The 21,669-nt window shown below is 40.4% G+C and overlaps 1 protein-coding gene across 3 annotated transcripts in view; it reads left to right on the top strand.

Moving 5' to 3' along the window:
• Positions 1–19,442, top strand: part of SMOC2 (SPARC related modular calcium binding 2) — a 174,318-nt gene extending 154,876 nt beyond the window's left edge. For 2 of the 3 annotated variants that reach the window (XM_006121968.5, XM_006121969.5), the window contains exons 10-13: positions 5,561–5,663; positions 10,072–10,346; positions 14,073–14,113; positions 17,718–19,442. In XM_006121968.5, coding sequence (XP_006122030.1) covers positions 5,561–5,663; positions 10,072–10,346; positions 14,073–14,113; positions 17,718–17,741 — 443 coding nt within the window. In that variant the 3' untranslated portion in view covers positions 17,742–19,442. The remainder of the gene's footprint in view (positions 1–5,560; positions 5,664–10,071; positions 10,347–14,072; positions 14,114–17,717) is intronic. The other variant, XM_075924671.2, reaches the window with a different exon arrangement.
• The last annotated feature ends 2,227 nt before the right edge of the window (positions 19,443–21,669 follow it).

Genomic DNA, 21,669 nt, shown 5'->3' on the forward strand with positions numbered 1-21,669 from the left:
GACAAATACACTTTTCTACTCATTCCTGAAAGTGTGCTGCAAAATATTTTCTTTTGAGATTGATTGTAGTCTAGCTCACTAAGTCTGGAGCTTAACAGAGTTAATTCTAAGGGAATTTACAAGGAGGTGTGTAAATGTTTGTGCACATGTATACATGCCTAAGTGTATAATAATTTGTTCTTGTTTGTTTTTACATTGTTGTATTTCTAGCTGAAGTGAGGGGTTTGTGTGTTCCTATCACTTATGGTGTGTATTTGATGGTTAAGATTTCTAAGGCCTATTTTATATTTGACCGGAGAACATAATTGTGGGTAAAACTAGTCCTAAAGTAAACAATTAATTCTGTGTTACATCTCTGAACCTGCAGTGTAACACCCATGTGGTTTCAAATTCTACCCTTTAACAACAAATCATTTATGTAAGCTGTCAAAGCCACACACTATAGGCAGCAGTACAAAAAGAAACTGACGCAAATATACCATAGTAAAAACTGTAAGACCTTCATAACAAACTAGCCTTCCCCTTTCTGCATGCAGTCCACTGAGAGTGAATTATTCATTACAATCCAACTAAAACTCCCTCTAGCTCTGCCATTTTAGCCACAAGCTTCTGGAAAATTAAGGCACAGCATGAGGCCCCCAGAGAATTATTCTGAGTTGATAACACCTGCAGAGAACAGAGGTTTCACTATGCTGTAATTACTGTCTAACTGCCCTCATGTCAGCAAAAGTTATAATTGGGAGAAACTGAATATTTGCTCTGTGCTTTCAGTGGTGAGGATTTTGTGTGTTTTCAATTCATGTTAAGTGGCAGAGTTATAACTGAGAATGTTTCACAGCAACAGGTTGTTTGTTTTAACAGTAAGGTTTTTTTCTTTATGAAGATTTCTATTGCTGTCCAACTGCTCTCAAAAGTTTATGAAACATGCCATTAAGAACCCCAGTTAATTTTAAGCAAAATTGCCCATAGCTGGTCTAACTATGAGAGATTTATTTTTTGAATTAAGACACTGATTTATTTTCTTGTCTGGTTTTGGCTCATATGAATTGCTAACGTTTGATTTTTTACTCTTGTGTGTACATTGTGTGTGTCTGACAGCAGGATGGACAGCCACTGGAAAACATTCCTAACCATACTGTTTCTTCCAGATGTGTCAAAGTTGTTACTAAGTGATATGACAAGTTGAAATGTAGCTTCTAAATTAACCAATTTGGATATTAAAAGTAAGCCAGAGAGAGGGAGAGGGAGATGAAGTCATTTTAGGCTATAGTTTATTCCACTCATTTTCTTCTTTAGAGATTTTTGTTTTCCATAAGTACTGCCTCAGTTTTCAGATTGTGCTCAGTGAAACTCAGAAGTTGAGAGGTTCAGTAGGCATTCAAAAACAATCTCTCCCCATTACAAATCAATTTTACAGAAGAAAAAAAATATATAAGCATTCCCAAACTTTGACTAAATATTAGAACTGGGGCCAAGCCCAGATATTTGATTCCAGGTTTTCTGAGTTTTGGAGTGGTTAAGATCTGGCAGGAGGGGCTGATTTAGATTTATCTCTACTAAATACCAGAGATCAGCCTTTTGCATATTTTTCACAACAGTGCCAATAGCGTATTCAGTGCTGCATTAATATAGCGTTAGGACTCTGGGTTGGTGCCAGACTTTGCCAGGCACTAGGCAATGGGGAGTGAAGGGTGGCTCCAGGCCCTGGGGAAGGAGATGAGCTCTTGGGCACGGCAAGGGGCAGCCAGCCTGTAGTGCTACCTAGACCATGCTGCTCCTTTTCCCCAGCTAGCCCTCAGAGGCAGCCTTAGCTACATCCACCACTGCTGCTGCAGTATCTGTGGCAGGGCCCCAGAGCCCTGGCCTTTTCTAATTGCCGGGGCCTCAGGCAATTACCTGCTTTGTACTTCCCCCATCAGCTGCCCTGCTAGGGCTTGTCCACACAGGGAAATGAATTCAATTAAAGCAGGGTGTACATCTAAAATGGCACCTGCTTCACCTTACCAGGTGCAGTATTTCCCCCTCTGGCAGAGGGTGTCTGAGGTAAATTAGTTCCATTTTGGAGAGCTTTTATTCCTCGTGCAAGTTTTAATACTTGCATATTTACAAGGTGAGACTAAAGGGTACTTTCCCACCAAACAAAGCAAGGAACAAGTTCATAACATGAAAAAGGGAATACCTTCCGCTGTTCCCTCGCTGGGCTACTGCCTTGTTATGCTGGACTCTCAGTACCATCCCCAAACAGTGCATTACCATGGTTCTTCCCCTACAGAAAGGGGGCCAGCTCTTCATGTAGGGAAAAACTTTTTTTCTTACTATCTCCCCTCTCATTAGAAAAGGTGTTTTTAAAGGTCACTGGCAGCGCTGAACAGGCTTCAGGTGCCTCTAGTTAACCTGTGGGATAACCCTTTTTCAGCTGATATGGAACAGAGCCTTCAGCGCTGTAAGGCTGATACATGATCATGAGCCTTCCAACTCACACGTCTATCTTCAGGACTGACTTATTCTGGAATTAGAGTGCTTCACTCCAAATTAATTTAGTCCACTCCCAATATTATGTGGTTATCAGAATTTTATTGAGCCTTTGGTGTCTGTATAACTGGGCTGAAAACTTTAGAGAAACAGCTCTTCTCATAGCATTTTAATACTTCTGCTTTTTGGCCCCAGATGAAGCTCAGAGACTTGTGGACATGACATCTTGGGAGGGAGGAGGGGTGAGCATGGTGTTAAAAAAAACCCCGAGATGAATAATAAAAATAACTATAAAGGTACATATTCAAACCTTTTAAAAGATTCCAGCTGAGTTTGAGTTTGGGGCAATGTGTTGGGTCATTTTGTATTTGATCTGACCTTGCCAAGTCAGAAAGAGAAGAGTGCAGTGGCTTGAGAGGGGAAAAAATGCAACATTCCTTCCCAGACTTTGCCAGTTGACACTTGCTCATTCATGTCAAAGTTCAGGTGCAATACAGACTGCAAGCACCAGGTCCTAACTTCAGCCCTTGACTAGGGCGATCTGGAAAAGCAAGGATAGGGCAGAAAGCCAGGCAAGGCATGTCTCTGTGGCCAGTAGAGGGGGTTGTAATGGGGAGCATCTGTACGGTTTACCTTTATATGGAGCCAGTGGGATCAAAACTCTGCAGCAATGGTGCAGAGGGGCGATAGGCACTGCTCTGGCCCATAGGTTGGCATGCTGACAGCATGAGGAGAGGGGTGAGGGAATTGTACTGCAGTTGAGAACCGACCCATACCTCACTGCACTGCAACTTGAGCCCATGTACTCAGCCTTTACATAATGGATGCATATTTCACCCACAATGCGAGCACAAACATGGTCAGACTTGTGTGAGATATGTAAGATTTGAATTCTCAGGGAATAAGAACCAGGATTCAATCTTCTGTCCGATCAGGGGGTCTCAAGCCAAACAACAACTGGCAAAGGCTGTGCTGGTTGCACTGCTCAACTGCACTCCACACCTCATAGTTAGATCATTTAAGGTGTGTGGGTCAGAAATGCCAACAATTGCTTTGTCCCTGCTGAGTCCCTAGTGACCGCTGTCATCAAGAACATGTAATAAGAACAGCAGAGTCAACAATCACCGTGGACCCCAGGGCAGGGTGGGAGGAGCCCCGGCTCCATGCCCCCAGAAGGAGAGGGGCTGAAGGTGGAATGGATGGGGCCTCAGGCACTCAGCCCTTAGTGCCACCCGGATCATGGCACTGGGTCCCCCAATCTTCAAAATGGAGCTGAGCAGCAGAGTGAGGCTCTTGGGGTAGTTCAAAGGGGCCTAGAACCAAAATAATAGCAACAGTGGCCAAGAGTCCTGACCCGGCTTTGAACAGCTGAACCTCTGTGCAGTTGCCCTATTTGTCCTCCCCTGTCAGCTGGTCTGCATGAGAGCGATCGGCAGTCTGAATCGCACCTGCCACACACAGCCCTTTTAAAATATTTACAGAACCAGTCTAGCTGCCTTTATGCTTTGGACTTTAGATTATAGTCATGTCTGTTTGCCATTTTAATCCACGGACAGTGGAGAATGACTAAAGCAAAGACCAACTCTTCTAAGACAGTTGCACTTGGTTTGAGATACGTGTCTTTAGTACAGCAGAACTTGCTTCAGTGAATTCCTGTTATATGCATCTTACATGAATAACATAGCCCAGTGTCAAGGGGAACTACATAAGACAAGGCATTTGTAACTGCATAAATATACTGGGTATAATAATGTGCAGTGGCTTCTGCTGCTGCACACAACAGCCAAACAGCTTAACCCATTCTGACTGTGCCACTGCTCACGGCTAATATAACAGCAGCTCATTTCCTTGTATCAACAAGGGACCTATTAAAGAATAACTTGTCAGGCAAGGTTGAGCTTTCCAGTCTCAGATAGTTCCACCTCCTTCTTGAGGGGCCATGCTGAAGAGTAATGAAGTAATGAATCCCTGTGGATGCACTAATCTTCCTTCCCCAGAAACCTTTCAAGCACTTCCCTCATCTGTTTTGGGGAAGAACACTAGAGTAACTGCACCTCCATTAAAGTATTTACCATTAAAATACTAAAGATAGGCTTGAGCAGCAAAATACAAATTTCAGTCCCCTGTTCTCTCTGCAATACTTGTGGGTATTTGTAGCATGCTACAGTTTAGCTCAGTCCTTTATAAAGGTAGGAAAAATCCTGAAGCTTGGCTCAAGATCCCAGAGGTGGGAGGGCTGGGGGGGCGGGGGGGGGGGGGGGGGGGGGGGGAATGAAACAGGTGGATTGTGTGAGTGAAAAATCAAACTGTCAACACCTGTCAGGTTATCAGCAGAATCCCTACACTCCAGATGCACTGCTTTGAGATTGGTGAACTGTGCTGTCAACCAAAGTTAGAGCATTAGCTCTCAGAGGAAGTGACCTTATTATTATTAAATAGTATCACAGTAGTATTTAGAGGTCCCAACCAAGATCATGGTCCCATTGTGCTAGGTGCTATACAGGAGACAGTCCCTCTTCCTGAAGAACATACAATCTAAATAGATGAAACAAGACAAAGGTGGGAGAAAAGTAGTATTATCCCCATTTCACAAATGGGCAAATGAAGCAGAGAGAGATTAATTGCAGACCATAGTGTTGATGATCAACACATTTAAGAGAAGTAAAAGGGGGTGTCTAAAACTAAGGTGATGCTACTTAGCTTGTTCCATGCATTGTCAAACTGCCTAATGGTCAAACGTCAAATGGCTGTGTTTGTTTGATGTATCACATCAACAAAGAACTTATGTTACAAACCCAAATAAAAATCTTGAGATAAAAGGAGATACTTTCAAACCATGAGGGCTAGAACTGAAGCCAGACACCCCTGACTTCAAGGGTTATTGGATCTGTTTTCTGGTTCTGATCAATAATATAGAAGTGGTTCTGGATCTAGACATTTGGTTCTAGACCAGGATCTGAACTTTCCCAAAATTGTGAAGCATTTAAATGAAGTGTTCTGGTTCAGGTCCATCTCTAACAAAGTAGTATTTTTAGAGTTAAATTATCCAGCTAAGCACAAGTAAAAGGAATCTGTCTTGCCCTCCTAGGTTGTCCAGGACCCAAGAAGAACGAATTCCTGACCAGTGTTCTGGATGCACTCTCCACTGATATGGTCCATGCAGTCTCTGATCCATCGTTGTCTTCCAGCAGGTGGGGTTTACTTAGGTGATGGGAAATGGATCTCTAGTGTGGGCCTTTAAGAAGAATTCTGACTTCATTTGGAAATTAAAAAACAACACCCTCCCCTTTGAGGTAGCAATTCTATTTCTACCTTCCTGAACTGCAAACAGATTCCATTAGAACTGTTAGGCTACACGTCTACATCGGCAAGATTTTGCGCAAACACTTTTAACGCAAGAGTTTTTGCGTTAAAGTATTTGTGCAAGAGAGCAGCTACACTAGCATGTGCTTTTGCGCAAGAGATGTGCTTTTGCTCAAAAGCATCTGTGCCAGTGTAGATGCTCTCTTGTGCAAGAAAGCTCTGATGGCCATTTTAGCCATTGGGCTTTCTTGCACAAGAAATTCATGTTGCCTGTCTACACTGGCCTCTTTTGCAAGAACACTTGCGCAAGAGGGTTTATTCCTGAGCAGGAGCGTCATAGTTCTTGCGCAAGAAGCACTGATTTCTTACATTAGAATGTCAGTGTTCTTGCGCAAGAACTCACGGCCAGTGTAGACAGGCGGCAAGTTTTTGCGCAAAAGCATTTGCTTTTGAGCAAAATCTTGCCAGTGTAGACAGCCTTAAAGAATATACTCTGAAAAAATATCATGGGGTCTATCCACAAGGCAGAAACTTAAAGCCTTTCTGTTGCTGTTTTAGTATCTGAATTCTCACCAGCAGTACAGCTTCAGGTCAAATAAATCATCCCAGGCCCAATTTTTGCTTTGTTACTAAACTACACTTGAAGAAAGTGGGCTATTTTCAATTTTTGCCGATTACTTTTTCTAAAGAAAAATATCTTCAGCTACAGTAGCTGGATTTTAAATGCTTAAGTGCTAACAATCTTCAGGTTTCTGGGTACAAGCTGCTTATCTACCTGGAGTCAGGAAGGAATTTATAGTATTGCACTATTCAAACATATTTATACACATTATTGTATGCTTTCTTCGAGACACTGGATGACACTGGCTGTCTGATCCAGTAAGCTATTGTTTTGGTGTTCTTCTCCTGTGACCGACTGGATCACAGATGTTCCCATAGGATTGTCTCTCAGTGTACTGCTAAAGCCACTGAACCCTGCCCTCTGAGGCTTTGTACCACCCTATCCAGCTGAGCCAGAAGCTCTGGTCTCTACCAGCCAAGGCACAGAATTGGGGTTACTGTCCCCCCAGCAGAGCAACACAGACACTGAACCAGTTCAGCTTTGGGACAACTCAGCTATAGGGCCATTTGCAGCATTCAAGAACCCAACCCTCAAAAGGGACCAAGCCCCCAAGTAAATCCATCTTACTCTGTATAAAAGTTTTCAACAGAGAAAGCTCATGCATTCACCCTCTTTATCAATGAAAGAGAGAGATGCACAGTGGTTCTTCCCCCCCCCCCCCCCCCCCCCAATAATGATGATTTACACTGGACTTATAATAAACAAGTATAACAAGTAGGATTTAAGTGATTGGAAGTGAAAACAGACAGATCAAAGTAAGTTACTAAACCAAAATAAAACAAGCCAGCTAATCCTAATTCACTAAGAAACTTGTTAGATGGAAATTCTTAGTTTAACTGTTGTTCTAATCATCTCTTTCACGAGCTAGGCAGGCTCCTAGCTTTGACACAATCCTTTCCCTGTTCAATATTAGATGTTCCCAGCAGGCATCTTGGGTGGTATGTTGGGAGTCTTCTGGCATCCAGCAACTCCCCGCAATGTTTGGTTTCCTCTTTTCTATCCCTTTTTGCCCAAATCAGGAATTCTATGTGCTCAATTTAAATTTCTCTCACCTTGAGTGGAAAAGTACCAGGTTGAAATGGTCACATATCTCTTGTAGGACTAATCACAATTTGGGCTTTCAGGAAAAACAAAACCATTCACAGCTCATTGACTTGATCACTGAGCCATTAAGTTCCTAGAGTATCACTAATGGCCCTCATTTGTACATTTAGCATTAAAAAACAGACTCACCCTTTATATTTCCTAACTTCACATACAAGATTCATACATGTGCAAACATTGAATATACACATTCAGGGGATCACAAGCTCTTGAATGACAGGTTACATGATCTGTCTTGCATAAAGTGTCTTTGAGTTATGCATATTCATAAGCCAATTTTCATAAAACATGGAGGGCTCTGACAGCTCCTTTCTGTGGTGATACCCTTTACCCCTTTATGTCTATCCTCAGATTGTCCTTTCTCTCCATTAGACTAAATTAATGGATGAGGACCACATTTTGATTATCAAAGGCTCTTAAGCAAATTCATGAGATAAGAGGGGAGGTCCTATCATGGATCAGTAACTGGTTAAAAGGTAGGAAACAAAGGGTAGGAATAAATGGTCAGTTTTCAAATTGGGAAGGGGTAAACGATCTGGAAATGAGAATTAACTGTGAAGTGGCATAATGTGCGTGCAATATACAATTACTCAAGACAGTTACATTCAAAGTTGATTATGAAGAGTAACAAAGGGATCTCACAAAATTGCGTAACTGGGCAACAGAATGACAGATGAAATTCAATATCGATAAGTGCAAAATAATCTATGTTGGAAAACAATTTCAACTATAAATAAAAAGTGACGTGGTCCAAATAAGCTGTTTCCACTCAAGGAACTACTTGGAGCCATTGTGCCGAATTCTTTCAAAATAATGTAAAGTATCAGCCAAACAAGCTAACAGAAAGTTAGGAACCATTAGGAAAGGGTTAGGTAATGGAACAGAAAATATCCAGCATATACATCTATGGTACACCCAAAAATTGAATGCTGTGTGTAGCTCTGATTGTCCCATACTCCTCTGGGTGTCCCTAAACCTCTGACTGCCAGAAGCAAGGACTAGTCTGCTGGGGATGGATGACTTGAAATTGCTCTGTTCTTTCCATTTTCTCTGAAGCTTCTGGCATTATCCAGAGATAGGATACTGGACTAGATAGATATTGGTTTGACTCTGGCTACCCCATAGACTTCAATGAAGCTTCCAAAATGTAACTGAAAGCAGACTTTGATGTTAAGCCTAGAATTTAGCATGCAGCTTGTTGAAATAGCAATGAAAGTGGGAAATGCTAAAAGAATATAATATCCAAAAGCAACAAGGTCAGTAAATTAAGCACCTCATCTGAATCTCTGCAATGGGAATTTCAAAATAAGCTATGGGAAGGAAAACAATAACAGTGTAGAGTTTTGTGAAAGAGAAGTTTCAATTAATAAATTTTAGAAGTGGTTTTCATGCCAAGTGCGAACACTCTTTCTTTCTTTTAATACAATGTAATGTCCCGCCATCAATAAATCTCAGATATGTTTTTTTCAGCAGAGCAGTAAATCATGCTGTGACCATTCCTGTTCTCTCCGGAGGAGCCAGAGCTATTTCTAAGACATCATGGCTTCCAGCCTCTGGACTCTACAACACACTCACTCAATATTTTTCTGTGGTAGTCAAGCGCCTTCTGTGATTGTATACTTTAATCACAACAGAGACAGGAGTTATTAATTCCTGTACTTCCCCTTCTTTATGGCAGAAAGATATTTTAGCATCATCATCTTCCCCAGAGAAACAGGAAATTATGCATATTTGTCTTTATTCGCATCTGCCCATCTGAATTTTCTTTTTGATGCTGGCTTCTGTCAGCATCCTTGTATCATTATTGGCTTTGTGTGTATTTGTGCGATGGTGCCCTCTAGTTGCTACATCACAGAATATAAATGACCTGCTACTGTTAGCCTCTATGGGCGTTCTTCTGTAGTTTAAGTGTCAGAAAGTGGGAATTTACAGCAGAATCTGAATTCCAGTCTCATCTCCCCAGTTGTTGGAATATGTGATTTAGAAGGGTCATATATAAAACGTTTGCACTAATATCAACATTTTTACTTATTTACCATTTAAAAATGTTCAAAACCACCAAAATATTGAAGTGTGATCACTGTATAATATATTATGTTAATTTGCAGCCCTTGTAAAGCTTGGACTCCTCAGGACATCAAGGCTACTTCTACACTGCAATGCTATTTCGGGATACCAGAGTATCCCAAAATAACTATTTCATGTCTTCACAGCAAGCCCATTATTTTGGGCTTGCTATTCCAACATCCCTGCAAACCTCATTCCACAAGGAGTAAGGGACATTTTGGAATAGCGGGTTATTTCGAAATTTGATGCTGTATAGACAGCGCCCAAGTACAAAATAAGCTATTTTGAAATATGATATACAATTTGCGTAGCTCAAATTGCGCATCTTATTTTGAACCATGGTGCACCATAGATGTAGTCCAAGAGTTAGCAACAAAGGATTTCTTAAATCATCCTACTTTACTAATATGCCATTATCCACTAATGCGTATCCAATTATTTGTAAGTAACAAAAGAGGATGGTGTGATCAAATGTGAAGCTTAATGTTCTGTTTGCACTGCAGGCTTTCAGAACCTGATCCAAATCATACCCTGGAAGAGAGAGTGGTCCACTGGTATTTCAAACAACTTGATAAAAATTCCAGTGGTGACATTGGAAAAAAGGAAATCAAGCCATTTAAGAGATTCCTGCGGAAAAAGTCAAAGCCCAAAAAATGTGTGAAGAAGTTTGTAGAATACTGCGATGTGAACAACGACAAATCCTTATCCGTTCAAGAATTAATGGGTTGTCTGGGAGTAACAAAAGAAGAAGGTAAAGCAGACACAAAGAAACGTCACAGTAAGAACATTTTCTAACTATCCTTTTAACTGATTTTTTGATCAGACAGAAATTAGTTAGATTTGGTAAGCCACAGTCCCTAGGAATCCTGCAAAAGGTATAAAAACTGCTATGGCAATTATGATGAGCTAAAAGAGATCCTTTAAACTGGCAGAGTTGGTGCTTTTGTGTCAGATGGTCTATGGTTCAAGTCCCAGAAGCAGCAATAGTCTCGCTCTCTAATCAACAAATACTAATCTAGAGAAGTTATGATTTCATGGTAGGAAGACAAAGAGGGGAAGTTAGTACTAGATTCCACTAGGCAGCCAGTCCAACAGAACAATGCCACCAAGCTCTGGCTAAGATGACAATACCAAAAGAACAAGTGAGTGTGTCTTGCTATGGAAGGAAGCAAACTTTCACTTTCTAGTAGGTACTTGAACCATTTCTAGAGCTGAATGGGTCAGAAGAAAATGTGTCCATTCTTCCATCGAGCAGGCAGAATGGCTGCTGGTACTCACAGTCTTTGAGAATTGATGGAAAGGGAGTATAATAATTGAAGATGTTTGGGGCACTGGGGAAATCAAACACAACATTCTTAAGAATGCTGGAAAGTGGGAGAGAAAGTCTGTATTGGTGTACTTGCTTGGCATTATAAGAGGCTGTGATTAAAATATGAATGAAGAATAGCTGTACATTTTGCTTAAGATTTTTCAGAACATAGGAGAAGGACCTCAGTCATAGGTCAGTAAATAAACTATCATAAGTGTAATAAGGGATGAGTGGAACATGCCAACTGGGAAACCTCTGTCAAAAACAAATTGTTCCCCATGGATCTTTTATTCATCAACAGACACCACAGGTCAGATAAAACAGGGTAACAGAAGTAAATTGCACTCATAAAGGAAATGGTTAGCAGACATATGGATTTCATAAAACATCAAAATGAGTATATTTTCTGTAGATTTAATAACAACAATATCGAACACTGTTCACCTGTACAGCAGATCTAAACATCATTGAGTAACGGTAGAGAAGAGTTATTATCCCACCTTCCAACGGACAAAACTGAAAGTTAACAGCTTGATTCTCGTGTATATTCTGATAATGTACAAGGGGTGCAACAGTTTATCCCTTTACATCTACTTTAAAGTGCTATTGCACTGCCAGGAAGTGCAGAGCAGTCTTAATATAAATGAGGACCAGGCCCTAAGGCAGGAGTGGGCAATAAAACGGCAGAGGTTCACCAGGATTAGCCCCTGCTGAGCCTCTGCCGCTATATTTACCTGCACCTCCACAGCTACGGGCAATCGCAGCTCACATTGACCGGGAACAGCAGTCCGTGGCCAACAGGAGGTGTGATACTCCATACCTGTGGAAGCACAGGTAAATAGAGCGGTGTGCGGGCCTGCCAAGGGCTAACCCTGGTGGACCAGATCCCACCAGTGGACGTGTATTTGCCCACCTTTACCCTAAGGTGAGATTTACATTACAGACCTATATCAATATAGTTAGGCCACTCAGGGTAGTGAAAAATCTGCAACATATTTATGCTGACCAAGCCCTGTCACCACAGTGCTCTGTTGACAGGAGAGCTTCTCCTATCAACATAGCTATTGCCCCTCAGGGAGATGAATTAATCACTGTTATTTCAAAATACATTCAAAATAGCGGGCTTATTAGTCTGACATCCTGTAAACATCGTTGCACGAGGATTAAGGGATTCATCGGAATAGTTCTCTATTTCAAAATTAGCACTGTATAGACAGCACCAAATTTTGAAATAGGCTCTCTCGAAATAATCCAAGCAATTTGTGAAGCTCAAATTGTGTAGCTTATTTTCAGCCATGCACTACCGTGCAGACATATCCTTACTTACTCCAGTGTAAAATGCGAATGGCTTCATTGAAGTCAAAGTTACACTGGTGCAAGAGAAGGGAATTAGGCTTGATGTATACAGGTGATTTCATAATCTTAAATGGGAGCAACACATGCCACATGGGCACCATTTCTTCTATCAACACATCCAGAGAATCACAATTCCTACTTTGGTTTCCTTTGACTCCAGAAGGAAGCAAGTTCCAGTAGCCATTACGAGGGCCACGTTTCTTTTCCCATTTTAACAACTCAGCTCTGCTGGCCAGCAAGTTAGGACTAAGCATTAAAATTAAAGTTCCATTTACTCCATACCCTTCTCCACCTACTCACTTCCAAGGATATGGGGAGTTGAAATTCCATGAAGCCAGCTTTCCTCCCTGCATTCAGATTAGCAATCTGGATACATGTTTCTCCATTGCCACTTAAGGGCAAGTGACAAAATTCCACTTTATAATTTAAATCTTACTGATCCCTTCTGGGTAATATGGCATATACTGTGGTGTGATGTTTAAAAGAATGTAAAAAGAAATACTTCCAGGCAGCCATCACTTTCCCCTGCTCTTTGTTCTTTAGGGAAATTAGAATGAAATTCAAAGCAATAAATAAACGAGTTTGAGATATCCAACATTTGACATCTCAAGGCAGGGGACTGGACTTGATGACCTCGTGAGGTCCTTTCCAGTTCTAATATTTTGTTATTCTATGATTAATTGAATAGGTAACAACACTCACTAAATGAATGTCAGATATTTACTGGGAAGTAATCCAGTTATTCAGCTTTCAAGTCACTCCAGTAAAAAACCAGCATTGTTATTGAGAAGGGGAAAGAAGAAAACACATTTGTTTGTGAGTTGTTTGGAGGATCTCACTTATGGAAAAATATAAAGTTATATTGCTTCTAAAGATGACATTTCATATTGGAGGCTTCCTGGTCTCTTGAATACACTTATTTTTGCCATAAGTAATGCAAGTGAAAACACACTAGGCAACTAAAAGAGACAATATTTTCCATGTAGCATTATTGAACTAGCCTAATAGAAATTCATTGATTTAATTTCTATATATCTGAAACTGAATATTACTAGTTATAGTATCACAGACAAGAGAAAAAGCCACCACATAATGCTGTTGTTTAAAGAATACTCAGTGCTTTGGTTCAAGGTCACAAGGATTTGGTGTGAGCAGTGGGATTAGGAATTGGAAGTCACCTGCTGCTATGATCATGTTACCTCCTCTCAAAGTCCATCTTATTAGAAAATAACTGTTCAAGACTGTCTTGTAGGCAAAGCATGGAACGGTTCTGATGCAGAACATACCATTATGCTTGCTCCTTGCTTATAAACACTTAGAACAATGCCCCATTTCCAGCAGTTCCTTTTAGTTAAAACCCAGGATTCTGCCCCCCTCCCTTTGTCTGTGTTACTAGGCATGTTCACAGCGCTGTCAGTTTAGATGAAACATTCCACTGAATAACTGGGCCCTATTCCTGTATTCCAATTGTGCCACTGGACTGCCCAAGAAATGCAGATTTGATCTAGGTGTTTAACAGCATGGATACAAGATTTTGCGTTGTGATGACCTTTCTTTGTTCAAATATACATTGCAGGCAGGTGGCAGGGGAAAATTTCCATTCCACTTTGCATTCTCCAGTCCTTATAAAGCAACCACTGTAATATTCTGCAGTAATATGCAGCGTACTCCTAATTACAACTTTACTGTTGTGGTTTTAACTGGGGTGCACTTTAGGGTGCTATTTCTGTAATAGGGGAACATTGTTTATCAACTAGGAATAAGTAAAATGTACTCAGTATTGCACAGAGACTACATGCAAACCATTTCTTGACTTTTTTTTCCCGTCTCCTCTACCAGCCCCCAAAAACAATCCTGAAAGCACTTCTTCCAACAGGCAGGTGAGTAATGGACGGAGCCTTCTCTGTTCTGCCTCTCCATACTGCATTTTTCAGCTGTTATCATTTCAACCTTAAGGCTACACCTGGAAGCCAAGGTCATCTGACACTGTGATGTGGGTGGAAGGATTCCCCATGGAAATGTTTAGGAAACAGCCTGTTTATTCAAACCAACTGAAATTCTCCCTTGTGCAGAGGGCCTACATGAAACCTATGCAACTTTTGAGCCCCACTTTCACTAGTGCAAGGATGTGTTTACCCACCTAATAGTCAAAGCAGCTGTAGTTTTAACCCATTTGCTGGATGAGGTAAACCTTAGTTGGTTCCCCAGGGTTTACCTTGACAAGCTGACGTATTATAACTACAATTTGCCTTGTTTACAACAGGATTGTAACACATGTCAAGAACATGCTTTTTTCCCTACTTAAGAAAAAAACAATCAGGGTATAAATGGGGCCTCAGTCTCATGAGTTCTCTGTATAGGGATGAATGTTGCTGCCTGCAGTCTGGATCCCACCAATTTACTGTTATTCATTAGGCTTTTGAAAGTGTGTTTGGTGCTGTACAGGACATAGTAATATGCTTCCTGCTCAGAAGACATTACAGTCAAATAAGACAGACATTGAACAGACCAGAGGTACTGGGTAGGCCAGGAGAGAGAGAGAGAATAGAAGGTTGCTTTTTTTTGGCATGGATTTATATTTATATATCATTTTAAATTAAGATTTCACTTCTGGAGGGCCTCATGGCTAGAACTGCCAGTTATTTTTACATCAGGCACACCACAAGACAAACGCCAATTAATACACACAAGACAGAAACAGATGATGAATTGTCTTTTAAGATACTAAGGAAACTAAATAATTTAAAGTAATAATCTAGGGGATTAAATAGCAACATTAAACCAGACAGGATGATCACTGTGCTATAAAAGGGACATAATTGTGGTTAATTCAATGCCACTTCCTATCTACTAGAGAGCTATATTTGTCAGAAACAAAGAAACAAATACAGGATGAAATTGCTATAGCGTTCCCCAAAGCTAAGGCAAAGCTCTTTGATTGCAGCTAGCCAATTTGTTACTTATTTCATCTCTTGATTTGCTTGATGTTAGGAGCACACTTCCTAAGGCAAGCTCTGCATTTGTTGTGGGTTTTACCAGAGCTCTCCTACACACGCCTTTGATGGAATGTAAAACGTCCTCACAGCAACAGAGATGTGATAAGTTTCCCTTTGATTAGACAAATGTTCATGGTCTTAACTTTTCAAATCCTGCCCGCAAATCACTTTAAACAGGGCAGCCTGAAAACAATGACAGTGGAGGAACTAAAAAAATGTTCAAAGGGTTATTTTAATTACATAATAGCAAATATTGGCACGCGTATAACACTCAAAGCACAATATCCCCCGCTCTCCCCTTTTCTTGTAATCTGATTCCATCATGTAGCATTCAGTATGAAAGAGCTCCACTGTTTCTATGGTCTTTAAAAAAAAAATCTTTATATGTTTTTGCTGACTCAGTATCTATTATTTTAAAAGCACTTGGTGAGAAATGATAGCCTTGAATCTTGAGGTTGGCTGTGCAAGCCATCTGTTTGCAGTCACACACTACAACGCTGCAAAGCTACAAATGTCCCTCCTAAGCAAAAGGTGGCTTTCATCGCAAAAGCTTGCACTTGAAAGGAAGCCATTGGAAATAAAGTAATCTGGCTAGGACCTGCTCAGAAAAAAAAAAAAAAGCCTACAAGAGCAGGTCAAATCAGCTTCTTTGGAGATGGGCAACTGAACTATAATCATCATGGGAAAGACCACATCATTTTCCATAGTACTTCTTTTTTTAAAAATTTGACTAGTGATCAAGGCATTACCTTTTATTCAGTAATATAGATTACTTGTAACTATATAGATATAGACACCTACACCAAAGTCCATGTAATCTGATGTGTGACTTTTCTATCTGAAATAAAATATTAATAGAACTCAAAGAATTAGGTAAGTAGCCACACTTCAGTTGCTTTACTCTGCTTCCTGCTTTACTCTTCTCTCTCTTTCACACAGAGCAAATATTCTGGGATATATTGTGTATTAACGGTACTGATGAGGCCTCAATTGTTCTCCATGTCTGTCCACTGAGTGTAGAAGAAACAATAATTGGTGTAATCTGTAGCAAGGGACATTTAGGTTAGATATTAAGAAAAGCTTTCCAATGGTAAAGGTAGTTAAGTACTGGAACAGGTTTCATAGGGGGGGTTGAAAGAGAGTCCACAAACAGCTGTCAGGGACGGTTTAGATTTACTTAGCACAAAGGGCTGGACTAGGTGACATCTTTAGGTTCCTACCAGGTCTACATTTCTATAAGTCTATATCAATTAGACCCATAGAGGAAAAACATAAAAGTTATAACTCCAAATTTTTTTTATAAAAGGACACTTGCAGCCTAGAGGAATGTATAGGGAAACTGAGATTGATACATATAATATCTACCAGTAGTCCATTTCCTATATGGCACACGTCATAGAAAGCATACTCCAGGGTTCTGCAACTTGTATTGGTGGGAACATTATTTTCTAGTTTATCATCCTGATTTACTAAGCAATGATCTAGGAAGGCTCACACTATCTCAGAAGTCATGTTTTCTTCTAGTGTGAAGTTCACCGGTCAGTAAAGCTTAGAGAAGAAACTTAACACCTTAGCTGTAGAAAGGGCAGCTCAATATAACAGATAGAAGCAAACAACCAAGACACGCTCCTAAAGAAGAAACCCGGAAGCTCTCTCTACTCTACCCCAACTCTGGCTGCACTTGCTCAGAAAGCAGTTCTGAAGAAATCTTTCAGAGAAGAATGGCACCCCTTTATCCATACATGTCTGCATAAGGACCCACTTGTATCCCATCATGGCAGCTGTTATGATCTTGAACTTTGTGTTTCGCAGAACCCAAGGATGTCACAGGGAAAATGTTGTAAAGATGTTGGTTTTGTCACTTTACACCAGGACTGGGAAAGATGTGGGCTGGGAGCTGTATTCAGCCTGCCTAACACTTTGATCCGGCCCCCCGACCACACCTGGCTGCTTTCTATTTATATCCTGCAGCCCGTGCCACCAAATTTCCAGGCGGTGGCTTAGGCAGCAGGATCCTATTTAAATGGCTCACGGCTCCTGGTTGTGGCACTACCTCAGCAGAGGCCAGAGTTGCTAGCCCTTTAAATCGCCACAGCAACATGGGCAGCTGCCAGGCAATACAGTAACAGTGGGGCCAGGAGTCTCAAGCCCTTGGCTATGTTTTTAATTCAAAGCCTCTGGCCCCAGTCTTGCCCCTTCCAGTGGTGCAGTCGGCTTATGACCATGTACCAATATTCATTAAGTGTCCCCCCTGCAAAAATTATTGCCCACCTCTGCTCTACATGGATCACAAGAGAGATTATTACCTCTTTGCGGGCACGGGTTGTTTTCCCATATGTATTTGTACAGCATCCAGCACAAGGGGCTATTATCTTGATTGGGGACTATGGTCAGCACTGGAATATAAATAATAAGTGTTTCTATGTGAATGAAATTACTTGCAGTCATCACTAATAATATAACCTTTTAAATATATATATCTTTTCAGCAAAGCTCTAAGAAGCAAGGGTGAACATCTTACATATCCAAGGCAGATCTCTTTGACATGTGGGCGATTTCCTCACCAAAAGGCAGTTTAAAAGAACAACCATAGTATTTGCACTTTGTACTTTAAAATGTAAATTCACCTTGTAGAAATGAGATATTTAAACAGACTGTTTTTTTTTTAAATCTGTGAAAATGTAACAGCTAGTTTTGGAAAAATTATCACATACAATGTATGTGTCTTCTTTTGTCGTATGAAATCTGTACGTGTTGGAGATGTAAAAGTTTGCATTTAAATTTTTTTAAGCAGCTTTCTTGAAAACATTATTATAGAAATCTGACTCTAGGTATCTTAGTTTCAATAATACGCCTTATTTTTCCTTATCACTACAGTCATTTAAACTCAATTATGATGAAAAACTGCTTAAATTAAGAACTCATGTATTTACAATTTTTCCAAGCAGTGTTGAAGTTTTTATGTTTCTGGGTCCAACGAAAGTGTGGAAAATTGCTGTTGACTCATTTGTGCAGCCTCTAAGTGAATGGATATTTGTCCATTGGTGATGTTTTATTTTTATTATTTTGTTTTCCAAAGATAATGCAACAAGAATGCAACCACTAAAGGATTCCAATAGCTATTTTATGGGTAGGACTCTTGTAGAAAAATGTATTTTATCCATTTGAGGTGCCTTCCATTATAGGTTTAATTAAGGTTTTGTTTGTTTGCTTTTGGGTGTATGTGACAGTGTGTGCATGGTGTATGTGGAGATATGCTCTTTTGCCTGAATTAATCACGCAGCTGACTGAAAAACAATATGATGGATCAGCATGTCACTCAAATTAGCCTCTGTCAATCCCTAGAGCATGTTCCGGCAGTCAGCACAAGACAGCAAAGGGACATATTTGTTCAGTATTGTAAATCGAATTATGAAGAGACAAAGAAGGTTAAACAGGCTTGTCTGTCTAGTTTTTCCCACACCTGGCTGAGCTCCCATCCACTCCTGGGGGTGCCGCAGGGTCCTCAAGAAGGAAAAGCTATCACTGAACAAATTATGAATAGTTGCCATATGGAGGTGTAGCCAGTAAACCCCTGCCTAGGGCATTCTTCTTGCTCTCTGGGAGAAGTTCCTACAAGTTTCATACCTTTTCTGTCATGTTTTCTTCTGTCTCTCTTTTTTCTTTCTTTTGGAGTGCCTTAAGGGAACAGGAAGTTGCAGATGTGAACTAGCAAGGAATTTGAAAAAAGGTCAGACCCTGAACAATGAATTATAAGTAACTGAATTGATCAATGAAGTGATGAATGGACTGCTGACTTCTAAAAACCATAATACGGAGGGGTGGGCATGTTGCAATGAGCAGTAGTTTTATTCCATTTTGTTAAAATAAGTTATGTGGCACCTGCCTTCGGAGCCATGTGTAGATAAGCTAGTCATAACGACAACTTGGCTCAGACTCACATATGAAAAAATATCTTTGTTACAGAAATGAATGTTTCATTTACATTTCACATGTGAATATATGCTGAAATACTGCTTTGAGACGGTCCATACATTGGAATTGTCAAAATAAAAGAAAGCACTAAGGTGGGGTTTTTGTGTGTGGAGGGGATGCAATATAAAAATGTGTGTTTTCTTTGTAAAAGCATTTTTTTATTCAAAATTTGATATCCTTTTATAATGCTAAACTTTGAATTAATCTTTTTTTTAGATTAAAGCTTAGTATGCTATCAGTCCTGTTCTGGTTGTTTTTCTTCTATAACATGAATATCCTTTAAGATACAACAGTGGCTAATGAAGCATATAATTTCCAATCTTTCCTCCAAATCTGGGGTGGGCAAATACCAGTCTGTGGGCTGGTTCCAGTTTGCCGGGGTTAACCCCTGGTGGGCCCCCACACCACCAAATTTACCTGCACCTCCACAGGTACAGGGGATCACAATTCCCATTGGTAGTGGATCACTGTTCGCAGCAATGGGATCTGCAGGTAAATAAAGCAGCAGCAGTTCACCAGGAGCTAACCACTAGCTGCCATTTTATTGCCTATCCCTGCTCCAAATCTACTTCTTTCCAGCATTGACCCCACACTCTCTGCCCACCAATTAAGGATCTTAGTCCCCATCTTGCTAGTTCCTACTCACCTTCAGAGGAAGCTTGGTAAAAATATTTATAATTCAACAAAAATATAGAATACACACAACGATGTTTGGTAAGTCTACAATCAATCACATGACATTATGCCATTTCAACCTCCCTTCATTCCTGGGTTCCCTGTAGGCGGTCATCTCACCCAATAGGGGTTCATATATTTTCTACATTATACATTCTTCAGGATAGGGATGTTGGACGTGATCCTGTTTGTCTGTAAAATGCACACCTGAGATGATGCATTAGTAAAAATAATAAGCTCAGTGTTAAGTACCCAACACCTATCAAAAAAAGCTCAGCAAGACTGGACCCAATGCGATTAACATTAGCGACTGTAAGTAGGAATCTGGCTGTACATCACTGTCTCTCCAGAAGAGATGTTACATGTATGCAATGGAACAACCTTCCATGGAAATTTCCAGGACACACGACATTTTTTCAAAAACAAGGGTGAGAATTTTTCACTAGCTATTCAAGTCAGCTTGTTTGAAGAATAGTCTTTGGTGCTTTTAAAGTTTAAATAAATGCCATGGCCATTAACTGATATATGCAAAGAGAAGTACAGGATCTAACAACATGATTCTTAAGGAAGTCACTAACTAAATCCTCAAAAGTCCACGATTTGGTTTTAACGTCCTGTAACTGAGCTATTATAATATATAGGTCTTAAACTTGTATTTAGTGCTGAGGCCAAATCAAAACTCAAGTTCACGTATCTGAACTTCAGGGAAATTCACTGCTGGCCCATATATCTATTTGGAGACAAGCTACACCTTTAATTTGTACATCCACAAACTGGAGAAATTCAGATGTAGCTTGGACCCTCTGTAACCAGTCATGTTCAGTGTGAGGTGTATACTAGGGAGTCTAGACCTTCCCACTGTTTAGGCAGCAGTGGCTAACCTTCTATTTTTAGAGCAGTAGCTTGGTTAAAGCTAGGACTGGTATGTCTCCTCCTCCAGTTGGAAATTACATCTGCAGCTCAACGTGTAGCTAACTCTAAGAGCCTGCCTTCATGGATCCTTTTGCAGGATGGGTGACTAGATGCTTGCTCAGAATAGTAACCCTTATAGCAAATGCAGGATTAGGCTACAAGGCAAGAAGGGAGACGATAAACATCAATGCACAGTAGTAGGTAGCAGAAAGAAGAGAGGTTTTAGGACAAGATGAAAAATTAAGAATGGAATTCTGCCCCCACTGCACTGAATGACAAAATTTGCATTCACTTCAGTGAAGCCAGGGTTTCATATTCAGGATACATCTACACTGTATCTGGGAGCATGCTTCTCAATGTGGGTGGATAGACATGTGCTAGCTCAGGTTGAATTAGCATGCTATGAAGAGCAACGTGGCCACAGTGGCAAGGGCTAGCTATCCACATACATGCCCAAGTAACTGGGTGAGTTTATACTCAGGTGACTAACCCAAATCATTGCTATCGCAATGCTGCTATTGTTATCACAGCAACTCGAGCAGAGATAGCTATTCACATGCATGCATCCAGATACCGTGTGGACATTTCCTAAGTGAACAAAAATAACAGAGTGGAAACTCATAGGCAGTTGTAGATGGAAGAAAAATAATATTAAAGGTCATGTAGTTCTCCCTAGAACTTTGTCAGAGGCATGTAAAATTGTCCAGGGTCTGATAGATAATCAATTTAGGAAATAGATTCCTGTAACAATAGGTAATAAGAAGTGGATTAGTGAAGGTAAAGAAATCTTTATTGAGAAAAAATTTAGATGTCCTTAAATATTTACGATTACCTTAAATATTTACACTAGGGTATTATGTAAGTAGGGTTTATATTAA

The sequence above is a fragment of the Pelodiscus sinensis genome, chromosome 3, assembly GCF_052426305.1.
Source record: "Pelodiscus sinensis isolate ZL-2025 chromosome 3, ASM5242630v1, whole genome shotgun sequence".
Lineage (NCBI taxonomy): Eukaryota > Metazoa > Chordata > Testudines > Trionychidae > Pelodiscus > Pelodiscus sinensis.